Genomic DNA, 11,189 nt, shown 5'->3' with positions numbered 1-11,189 from the left:
TGTGGCCTCTCCCATTGCAGAGTACAGACTCCGGAAGCACAGGCTCAGCGGCCATGGCTCACGGGCATAGCCGCTCCGCGGCATGTGGGATCTTCCCGGACCGGGGCACGAACCCGTGTCCCCTGCATCGGCAGGTGGACTCTCAACCACTGTGCCACCAGGGAAGCCCCGACTCCTGTTTTTAACACACTGAATTCTCAAAAACATAATCAAACACGTGCACTAGACAAAATCAGCTGAACCCCTTTATCTTATGACTGGCTGCTAAGCTAATTCTACGGGTTGTTAGCCAACTGGAACCATCTTTGAATCCAAGCAGTTTTACCAGCTTTTATTATAAACACCAGCATATTTCAAGTTTCCTCTTTTTTGTCCCCCAGAATTTCAGGCAACTTTATTCATGGCAGAAGTTGCCTTTTTTTTTTTTTTTTAATAAGTTTATTTTTTTATTTTTGGCTGCGTTGGGTCTTCGTTGCTGCACGTGGGCTTTCTCTAGCTGTGGTGAGCGGGAGCTACTCTTCGTTGTGGTGCGCAGGCTTCTCACTGTGGTGGCTTCTTTTTGTTGTGGAGCATGGGCTCTAGGCACGTGGGCTCAGTAGTTGTGGCTCGCGGGCTCTAGAGCGCAGGCTCAGTAGTTGCGGCACCTGGGCTTAGCTGCTCCGCAGCATGTGGGATCTTCCCGGACCAGGGCTTGAAACTGTGTCCCCTGCGTTGGCAGGCGGATTCTTTTTTTTTTAATTTTTAAAAAAATATTTAAATTTTATTTATTTTTGGCTGCATTGGGTCTTCGTTGCTGCACACAGGCTTTCTCTAGTTGTGGTGAGTGGGGGCTACTCTTTGTTGCAGTGTGTGGGCTTCTCATTGTGGTGGCTTCTCTTGTTGTGGAGCACAGGCTCTAGGTGTGTGGGCTTCAGTAGTTGTAGCACGTGGGCTCAGTAGTTGTGGCACACGGGCTTAGCTGCTCTGCGGCATGTAGGATCTTCCGAGACCAGGGCTTGAACCCGTGTCCCCTGCATTGGCAGGTGGATTCTCAACCACTGCACCACGAGGGAAGCCCCAGAAGTTTCCTCTTTTTGATCACAAATATAGGACTTTTTTCTCCTCCTAAGTAGATAGCATGTGAGACACCGCGTCGGGGCTTTCCAGCTCTCACAGAGACTTCCTTACGTCAAGTGCCAGGTTAGCATCCAGCCCACACCCTTGGCTGCATCCTTTGGCAACAAGATTGCATGGGACTCCAAGAGGATGAGGTTGGCACACTTTTGGATTCTGGGATGACCTGAAAGAGACTCCCCATTGGCCAGGTTAAAAGGGCTGCACATCCGAAGTGTGGACCTGGAGCTGCTTCTCCAGGGCCCAGACAGCTCACACTTCTTGTCTGAACAGACTCAGTCCAGGGCTTTCCCATCAGTGCAGAAGGCAACCGGGAAAAGGGTCACGGATGTGGGACTTGAGCACGTTAAGTGAGGATGGCATGTGGCCATGGAGGGCCTGACCCCGCTTCCCTTTGGGGATGGGTAGGGATGGGGGTTGGTTGGTGGTGAGACGGTGGTCTTAGTCTTACCTGGCTAAATCTACAACAAGATTTGAAGCCCTGTGTTACAACTAATTTCTTAGAGTTTCCTCAAATTTAAACTCCCAGTTCAAGTGTTTTGAAAAGATTTCTGTGAATACAGGGCCAAAAGGAAAGCTATTTGGGCTGTCATTTCTAAGCCTGACATCACAACCCCTCGGTTGAGACCACCCTTGGTTGGGGGACAGGGGAATGAAACAGGACTCCACTTGCCTGTGCCCTGGGAGGGGGTGCACAGACCAAAGAATGAATGTCAGCTCTCCTGGCGGTGGTCTTCCTCATAGATGTCATTGTTATAGCATTCAGGACCTCGAGTGTCACCCCCTCAGTTAAGGGCCCCTGGAATTGGACTCAGAGAGGAGGGGTGGACCAGGTGGCCGAGTGCAGGTGTTGCTCGAAGCTGGAGGCCTCTTCTCATCCCAGCAGGGCTGGTGGCCAGTGTCCCACATCGTTCCCCCAGCGGCCCCCAGGGCAGCACCTCGCTGTTTCTAGAGAAAGTTGGAGAAGGCAGGGCTGGAGCTGCATCTGCCCAGCCCAGCGTCAGAGGCCGTGGCAGCATCCTCCCTCACTGAACCAGGATTTGGGGGCAGGCCAGGAAGCCCCTCTAGTCCCCGGAACACCCTTTGCATCAATTCTGGGATTGGCATGTAGGAGCGGGGATGGGGTGGGGGTGGCTAAGATGGGGAGTGTGGACAGGCGACAAAGTGCTGTTTCAGGGCCACTTGTGTCCCCGGCTCTGGGTGAGGTTCTTCCATGAGCAGCAAAGGAGGGCCCTCCAGGCCTTGGCTGAGCTCAGCTGCCACCCCCACCCCCCGCCCCGGCCAACAGGACCGCGGCCCCCACCTCTCCTCTGTGAGCAAACAATCAGAATTATGTCTTACAAAGAACAGACTCCAAAAATATATATAAATAAATAAAAACCTTAAACATTCTTACAGGGATCTTAAAGAACAGAATACATGTTAAAAACTTCAGTAATTTATATCAATTTTAAGCGGTACTTTATATACAATGGGGGAAAAAAACACATGCATAGTCCAAATACAATGTTGAAAACAGCATTTTCATAACAAAAGAGCTGGAACACGAAGTGTTAACACCATGTACATGAATTCAAGGACCACCCTTTTTGTCTGTTGCACACAGTTTATTTAACAATATGATATAAGAAATGAGTTGGTACTTTACCATTCTATACAGTGATTGAATCTTCTTGAATTTTCTTATTTATAGTAATTATAGCGCTTGCATGATTTACACTAGAATTGCTTTTCCTCATTTCAAGTTTCACATAGAAGAAAGAAAAGAATGTTTCTTCTCTATTAACATTAGCATGGTCTAAGAGAGTGATCATCCCTATTTTTTGTCTAAAACCAGTTTTATCAGAGAAACAAAGCAACAATTTCTACATCTGCAAGACAAGAGTCTGGCTTAAGCCAGTATGTATAGATAGATGTGTGTGTGTGTGTGTACGTGTGTGCGCTCAGGAGCCAATTCCTATCATCCAGGGGTAATACTTGGAGACGCCCACAGAGTTCACTATAGAAAAAATCTTCCCGCAACGTCAGAAAGTTATCGGGATACATTATAAGCTTGCATTATTTCAGGAATCAGTTTCTGAATATTATTTTTCTTCTCACTTTTAAACATAAATGTTTAAAGTCTTGAAAATACAAATAAAAAATATGAATATAATGAACTTGTTTTTCCCGTTAAAAAAAGGCATGAGTCACCAGCAATGACGACAAAAAGAATCCAAACAAAACCCCCCTCCCCCCAAAACAAAAAACAAAAAACGAAAAAAAAAAAAGAGAGAGAGAGACCAGATATTTAAATCAACTGGTTTTTAACAAAAAAATATATTCTTTGTATTGTTTCTTTAAACAGCAATCTACCCTTCCACGGCTTGGAAGTAGCAGTTCCATCTAGGAATAAAAAGAGCCCAGATGCCTGGATTTCAGTACAAAAGGTCCAAGAACATGAAAGGGAAAAAAAAACAAGTGATGCTCTCACAATGCTACAAACCCTCCACAAACTTTTCTAGGGTGTCTCCCGTGGTGTCGCCGACCAGGGACAGCTCATTGGACAACGCACTCCTGTTGGGGGTGTTCAGCTGGGGGAGCATTGCACTCTGTTCGGGGTTCCCCAAGTGTCCCTGATCTATGGAGCTGGCCATGGTGACTGCAAGTCCTGGGTGGGGGGAACCAGTCTGGGGCGAGACGTGGTGTGGTGAAGGCTGGGGCTGTATCCGTGGCGACGGGCTGGAATGTGGAGGCTGGGACTGGGGCCGTGGAGACTGGACAGGGGCCGGAGACCGCACCTGGCTACTGAGGGACGTGGCCATCTGCTGGCCGGGGAGGTGCGAGGCCTGCGGCTGTCCTGAGAGCATGTGCTGCTGGGGGCTCATGGGGTTCGGCTGGCCCGGGGACCCGATCTGCTGCTTCATCTGCTGCTGCTGCAGAATCCGCTGTTGCAGGGCCTGCTGGATGTTGGGCGTGCTGTCTGAGCCCAGCCCAGGCTGCCCCATCTGGCTGAGCTGTCCCATCTGGGCTGCCATCTGGCCCATGGAGCTGCCCTGGATGGGGAGGTGCTGCTGCATCCGCTGCTGTTGCATGGCCGCGGGGTAGCCTCCGGGTCCCTGAGGCTGCTGGAACTGGCCATGCCCCGCCATGCCCCCGGCCATGCCGGCACTGCCCTGCTGCTGCTGCTGCTGCTGCTGCTGTTGCTGCTGCTGCTGCTGCTGCTGCTGCAGGAGCTGCCTTCGCAGCATCTCTCTGTACTGTGGGTTCATACTTGCCATGCTGGGGTTGTGCCCCGGGTTCATGATGTTCAGGGCCTGGCCCTGGGGGTTCAGGCCGCCCATCGCCGGCTGCTGAGGAGGCACACCGGGCCGTGGGCCGCCGGCTTGCATGGCATTCAGGTTCTGCAGGCTGGGCTGCTGGTGCAGGCCGGGCTGGGGCTGCAGGCCGGGCTGAGGCTGCAGGCCAGGTTGGGGCTGCAGGCCGGGCTGACTGGCCACGTACTTGGCCGTGCGTTGTTTAATGAAAGCTGCCATCAGCTGAGGATTGGACTTGAGGATGTTGAGCACCTGCTGCTGCTGCTGTGGGGAGCTGGGGGACTTCAGGGTCCGAAGCAGGTCCTGCAGGGCGCCGGGCGAGATGCTCCGGGGCGGTTGCACGCTGGGCATCCGTGGCCCGGCCACGGCCGGCTGGGCCTGCATGGACATCACGGGTCTCGGCATGCCTGGCATCGGCTGCTGCTGGGGGATGGGCGCCTGCTGCCACTGCCCAGGTGGCAGGTTGGGCACGACGGGCCCGCTGACCTGGTTGGGTCGGGGCACATTCAGGCCCACAGGGGCCATCTGGCTCACCTGGGTCACCATGCCCGTGCGCCCTGGGGGCATGCCGTTGTTGATGTTCACCCGGTACAGGTGCTGCTGCTGCTGGGCCTCCCGCTCGATCTGCCGGGCCGCCTCCACTGCCGCGGGTGGGGGCTGGGCGGGGGGCGGTGGAGCTGGCACCTGGTTGGTGGGCTTCCCGGTGGATACCGTTGTGGGGGGCTGAGTCCGGGCCACACTGGGGAAGCCGGCTGGTGACATGTTCACGGGCGAGGGCTGCGGCTGGGCGGGGGGCTGTGGCGTCTGGGGCGTGCTGGGCTGCTGCGTGGGGGTCCCGGGTGGTGCTGAGGTAGGGGAAGGCAGGCTCTGCTGAGGCACGTTGCGGGTGTTCATGGTGGCCATCCGCCGGCGCATGAGCTGGGCCTGCTGCAGGCGGTGCTGGATCTGCTGCTGGCGGAGCTTGTGTTTGATGTTGAGGCAGAAGGGCACGGGGCACTTGTTTTCTTGGCAGTGTTTGGCGTGGTAGCAGCAGAGGGCAATGAGCTGCTTGCACACTGGGCAGCCGCCGTTGGTCTTGCGTTTGCAACCCTTGGTGTGCTGCACCACCCGCTTCATCTTCTGGCAGGACGGCAGTGAGCAGTTGGCGTTGCGGCACTGACAGGCGTGCACCAGGGACTGGATGCAGCGCTGGATGCTCAGGCGCCGTGACTCCTGGGGGCTCTTGGACTGTGGTTCACCCTGGCTGCTGCCCTCGTCGTCCAGGCCCAGCCCCCACTTCACCATCTTGTGGGTGTGGCTCTTCGTGTTGTAGCAGTTGATGCAGAGGTCGTAGTCCTGCGGGTGAGGACAAGGGACAAGCCAGCATCAGCATGCGGCCCTGACCACCAGCTCCCCCCCCATCCCCACGAGGCTCACGGATGCCAAACATGTCTGCTCCCCAGAACCTTCACTCCCAGGAACACTCCACAGCCCAGAAATTCCAGAGACCACTGGTCCACCTACTTGCCCTCTTCTGGGGGCCCCTCTGCCTTCTCCCAACCTGCTAGCTCACAGCGTGTGTGGCTTCGTGAGCACCCCGAGGCTGGGGCCCCTACGCTCTGGGGCTGCTGCGGGTGCCCTCGGTGCATCCCCAGAGCTCTGCTGGGCAGCCGGTGGGCGGGCACTGGGGCTGAGAGGCCTTCACCAGGAGGAAGGCCCTGGGCTCGCACCATGGCAACATAATGCCCCCTCCCCAGGTTTCTAAAAGCTGCACCTGGAGACGGAGACCACAAAGCACTAGATCTGGAGGATGAGCCCTGTGACCAGGACTGCTAACCTTCTCACAGCAAGGATGTGAAAATCCCCACAGTGGGAAATAAGAGAGAGGACAAAAGAAAGCTGGAGAGAGTGGCAGAGAGATGAGGGCATTATAGAGGCCCCCTCTGCCCCCAGAGAGCACAGAGCTGCTGTTGTGGAGCACTCAACTATGGGGACTATCTAGGCGTTGACACCAGCAAGGTGAGGACTGGGCAGGAGAGGAGTCTGACTATCTGCGGGGGGAGGCAGAGCATGTAACACCCCGTGCGAGTGACCTGTCTGTGCCAGGGACAGGCCGAGACCCCTGCAGAGGGGGTGCCAGTGTGGTTTGACCACGGGATCCACCAGGACAAGGGAGGAGGGGCTTAAGACCCCTGACCAAAGGGACCCAGCCTGACAACAGCAGGAAATCCCAACCTCTTGGCAAGTAGACTGGGAACACCAGAAGAGGAACCAGTCAGAATCCCAATGGACCAAAGCACTGCCGTGCTCTCTTCTCTCTGCGCTCCCACCCTGCACCGAGAGGCCTATGCGTGTGCCTGACACAGAGCTGGTGTTAACGAAACACAACAAATAAAATAACAAAGTGCCTTGTGATCATCTCCGCATCCTGGAAAGGCCAGCACAAATGCTGTCTCCCAGGGAAGCTCACTGGCTTCCCTCCATCCCCTGAAGACCAGCTCCCCCCAACACCCCAGACACATGCCACTGGGACCAGGTTGGGACCAGGCTGCCTCGTGAGCAGACACCGGCTGCTTCTTGCCCTGGATCGCTGGCGCTAAGCCCCATAACAGGCACAGGGCAGGAACCCCACCAACATCGAGAGAAACCCTCTCATTCGTGAACCCCAAAACACAATCTCAAAACCAACAGTGGACTAGTGGAGTGGACAGATGAGCATTCATCTGGTCATTTTCTCCCCAGAAAACGCCAACTGTTTAACAGTTGCCCTGAAATACACACGCAGAGCCCGAGAGCGCTGTGGGCCTCGCCAGCTCTACCGGCAGCCCTGCGCGGGCAGGTGCCCCGCGCTCACCTCGCACACGGTGCAGTGCCAGCGCGTCTCCACATGGTGCTTGCACTCATTGCAGGTGTAGACGAAGCGGTCCTGGCCCTGGGTGTGCAGCTCCACCAGCATGCACAGCGTGGACCACTTGGAGCGCCGCAGGGAGGAGAATTCCCAATGCTTGTCCCGGGCCAGCGTGAGGAAGGCGTCCCGCCCGTCCATGAGGTCACAGCTGAGCAGGGGGTCAGGGTCGACGATGGGGGGCAGCGTGTTGATGACGGGCCCAGCGTGGAGGTGGATCACAAAGAAGACCTGGGGGACGGCAGGGAGGAGCAGCGTCAGCCCCGCAGAGAGAAGGACCGAGCCGACTCCTGCTGTCCCCAGGGCTGAACTGCGTTGGTGACAAGCAGTGTGGTGTCGCCAGGCCAGGCCTCCTCCCCCTGCACTTGGTCCGCCCCCACCCCACCCCGCCCACCCCCACCTCTTTGTGCTTCTCCATCGTGGCATAGAGCTTCTGGGACAAGTCGTTGGACACGTTGGGCATGCTGGGCTTTTTCTTGTTGGCTCGGCTGATGCTGCTTTTATTCTTGTTGGTTTTCTTGTTGTTCTTTTTCTTGGCGTTCTTGCTGTCGCCCTGGCTGCCCTGCAATAAGACTCAGAGCTGTCGGCCCTGCCTAGCATCCTGCTCCAATGTCCAGCAGGGAGGCCACCAGTTCCTGCTGCGGGGGCTCCAGGGAGCTGGGGCTGAGGCAGGAGACCACCGAGCAGACCCCTACCTGCCTGCGCAGGCCGTGTGAGTGGCGGTCAACACTGCTGCCTTCAGAGAAAACCGCTAAGGGGAAGGAGATGAGTATGGAAGCAGGGCCCGGACTTGGCCAGTACCGAATGGGTACAGTGGTGACAAACATAAAGCAAGCACTGCCTGTGCCACAACAGCCGCACATCACGTGGAGGCTGGAGGGAAGAACACACCTGGGATGCTAGTTGGATCTAACCACGGAGGGGGTGGAGGCCGTTTCTCCTGGTCCTATGTTTTCTACTGGCTGGAGGCAGGCACTCCTCCTCGACGGGCACACAGCCAGGGCTGTGTTCCCCTCAGAGCCCCTCTGTGGCAGCTCGGCCGGCAGTACAGACTCTCCTCCCAGCACCCCCTGAGCCTTGGATGCCAGTGCTGACTCAGGCCACCTCCTGTGCCTGGGTGTCCGTCCGGCAGAGGCAGAGGAATCTGGGTTCATTAATCGGCTGTGGTCTTCCTCCCACAGGCACTCCAAGTTCCCACTGAAATCCAGCCCACCCTTCCAGGTCAGCTTGAGGGAGGGACCTGCCGGCATCTCTCCAGTCCCTGAGGAGCAGCATCTCCATCCCTAAATCACCCAATGTTCCAGGGGATGCCTCCAGGGAGGTCCAGCAAAAGGCAGGCAGAGAACGATGACCACAGCCCTCGACCTCTCCTCGGGACCCACCTGTGACATGAGTACTTGTCACATCCTCACCCACACTTTCTCCATTTTGGAAGGGGCTAGGGATGCTGTCTTACAAAAAGAACACACCCTAAAAAGCACATGCTGCCTGGCACGAAGCAGCCCATGCAGGCGTTCCACCCTAGACCCCTGGCTCTGGATGCTGGCTCCACATGCAGCCCCAAGCCCTCCTGGGGGCCCCAGGCCTGCACGGGTGGTAACAGGCATCTCGAGATTAACACATCTGCAGCCAATTCTTGACTTCTTCCCCCAAGTGTGCTCTCCCTTCCTTCTCCCCTTCAGGGAGACGCAGCAACACTGACTCAATTCTAAGGCCCCAGACCCAGCAGGCAGCCTCGATCCAGGATCTTCCTCATACACCACAAAGATGCGCCCTAAGTTCTGAGGTTGTTACTCTCAAAACACATCATACACTGCTCACTGCCGACAGCTACACATCCAACTAAACCACCATCATCTCTTACTTGAACATGTGAAACACAGCATACTCGCTCCCGACTCGGACTCTGACACCCTCCTCCTTCTGCTGGAGGCTCCTCCGCCGGGATCTTCTGGGTTCCTCTCACCAGTCAGTCTCTGCTCAGATGCCACCTCCCCAGACAGGCCCTCCCAAAGGTGCTGCATCTGCCCTCTTCCCTCGTGTCTGTTCTACACCATCTCAGCATGCACCACACACTAGGACACACACCCCTTGAGGGCAGGGATGGAGACCTCTTTAGTTCCCACTGCACCCCTCAGGATGGTGCCCGCACATGGCAGGGGCTCAGTGACCAGAGTGAGTGCACAGACGCATGAACACCCAGTGAAGAGTGGGGGGCAGTTTACAACAAGGAGAGTGAATGTGGCCTGGCAAACAAGAGTCTCCTCCTCAAGTCATTTCTAAAGTGAACTGACTGGTTCCTGATCATGACACCCGTCTCCATCTCTATCTCCGGCACCTCTTCTGGGCTCCCTGGCAGGGTGCCCTCCTCTCTCATCTTGCTGTGTCTCAGCCCCGCTGCCCTGCCCAGAGATGCCAGAGCAAGCCCCTCTGTCCACCTAGTAGGTGATGTGTCTCCAGTTCGCCCAGCACCCAGTGTGGGCTGTGCCCCCAGGCCCAGGCCTGCCCTGTGGTGGGCAGTAACACGGTGAGGTTATGTATGAAAACACCACCACAGACAAAGGAGGTCATGTCTTGAGAAACGAGCAGCCCACACTCACTCCCTGACCTGCTGGAGCGCAGCCTTTAGCACATGCGCTGGGGCCCTTGGGCTTTACCTCCGGGGTCTCACTGGCCGCGGTGCTCTCCTCCTTCTTCCTCTCTTCTTCCTCCTGTTCCAGCTCCTTAATGCTCTCCTCCAACACGTTAGGCCAGAAGTCACCCTCGAAATAGGGCAGTTCCTTGGCACTGGTGAGCCTGTCTTCAGTTGCTTGTTTGAAAATGTCCTGGAAAGTGAACAAGCACAACGGTGAGACGAGGGGGGCTGGGTGACACTCTGGGGAGGGGGCTTGGGGCCACGACATGGAGAGGGGACCGCACACTCCTGAGGCGCATGGTTTCACAAGATGTACCACCACTTCTCTTGGACTGCCGACTGCAAATCTTGACAGACAGCAGAGAAGTTGCTTCTTAGTTTATGATTTTAAAAAATTTAAATTTTTGCTTTCCAATAATCATAAGTAGATATAATTCTAACACATGTGAGCACAGAGGGAGACACGTGAAGATGTGGGAGTTAGTGGTGAGGAGCCCCCCCGCCTGCCCCCGCGGTGTGGGCACCTTATAGTCATGGATGATGCGCTCGGCAAAGGCCTTGTCCAGCATCTTCTTGTACCACTCCTGCAGGCGCTTTGGCTTGGGGATTTTTTGATCTGGGGGGTGGCAATGGAAGATGTAGTCGTCTCCTTCACTTGGGGGACAGGCCCAGATGTGTCCTGTTACATACCTGCAGGACATACACACAATTCAGACGGAAGCAGTGAGCGAAATCATCCCTGCCTTTGAGGAGTAACAGCTGAGGAACACGGACCAAAGCAAGGACAGAAATAACTATGAAGAAAAACAACAAAAAAGAAATTACAAAATGCTTCTGGCAGAACATGTGAGAGGCCTAAGAGAGGTTCCAAACCATTGTGCTGGGGAAGGGGGTTAGGGTAAAGCCAAATCTCTACAGAGTGCAAACGCAGGCTGGAAATTGGCCCAACGGTACCTCCCTCTTCGGTGTGCATGTCAGGCAGGGGCTAAGGCTGCAAGGGAACCTGTGACACAGGAGAGAGCCTGGGAAGACGGCAACGCGTGAGGCGTATCAGACGGCTTGTCCCCAGGGTGGATGCACTGAATTTCCTATCTACTTTCTCCTGCACATTGGAAAGGAAGTTGAGTATTTCTTTCTAAGGGGTTAAAGACAAAATAGATCTCATTCATTCTGCTCAAGACACTTCAATCAAACATCTCTTTTCCAAATTTGGGAAAGAAATGTGATCTAGAACGTAAGAAGAGAGACAGGAAAGGAAGTC

General features: G+C 55.5%; 1 protein-coding gene across 2 annotated transcripts in view; it reads right to left on the bottom strand.

The window, feature by feature from the left end:
* Nucleotides 1-2,515: 2,515 nt before the first annotated feature.
* Nucleotides 2,516-11,189, bottom strand: part of CREBBP (CREB binding lysine acetyltransferase) — a 131,207-nt gene continuing 122,533 nt past the window's right edge. For both annotated transcript variants that reach the window (XM_082857255.1, XM_082857256.1), the window contains 5 exons: nucleotides 10,453-10,618; nucleotides 9,951-10,118; nucleotides 7,694-7,855; nucleotides 7,243-7,524; nucleotides 2,516-5,744 (listed from right to left, as the gene is read on the bottom strand). In XM_082857255.1, coding sequence (XP_082713381.1) covers nucleotides 3,591-5,744; nucleotides 7,243-7,524; nucleotides 7,694-7,855; nucleotides 9,951-10,118; nucleotides 10,453-10,618 — 2,932 coding nt within the window. In that variant the 3' untranslated portion in view covers nucleotides 2,516-3,590. The remainder of the gene's footprint in view (nucleotides 5,745-7,242; nucleotides 7,525-7,693; nucleotides 7,856-9,950; nucleotides 10,119-10,452; nucleotides 10,619-11,189) is intronic.

Source organism: Leucopleurus acutus, assembly GCF_964270905.1.
Source record: "Leucopleurus acutus genome assembly, chromosome: 16".
NCBI classification, from domain to species: domain Eukaryota; kingdom Metazoa; phylum Chordata; class Mammalia; order Artiodactyla; family Delphinidae; genus Leucopleurus; species Leucopleurus acutus.
The sequence above is the reverse complement of the archived record's forward strand: the minus strand, read 5'-3'. Positions and strand labels throughout refer to the sequence as shown.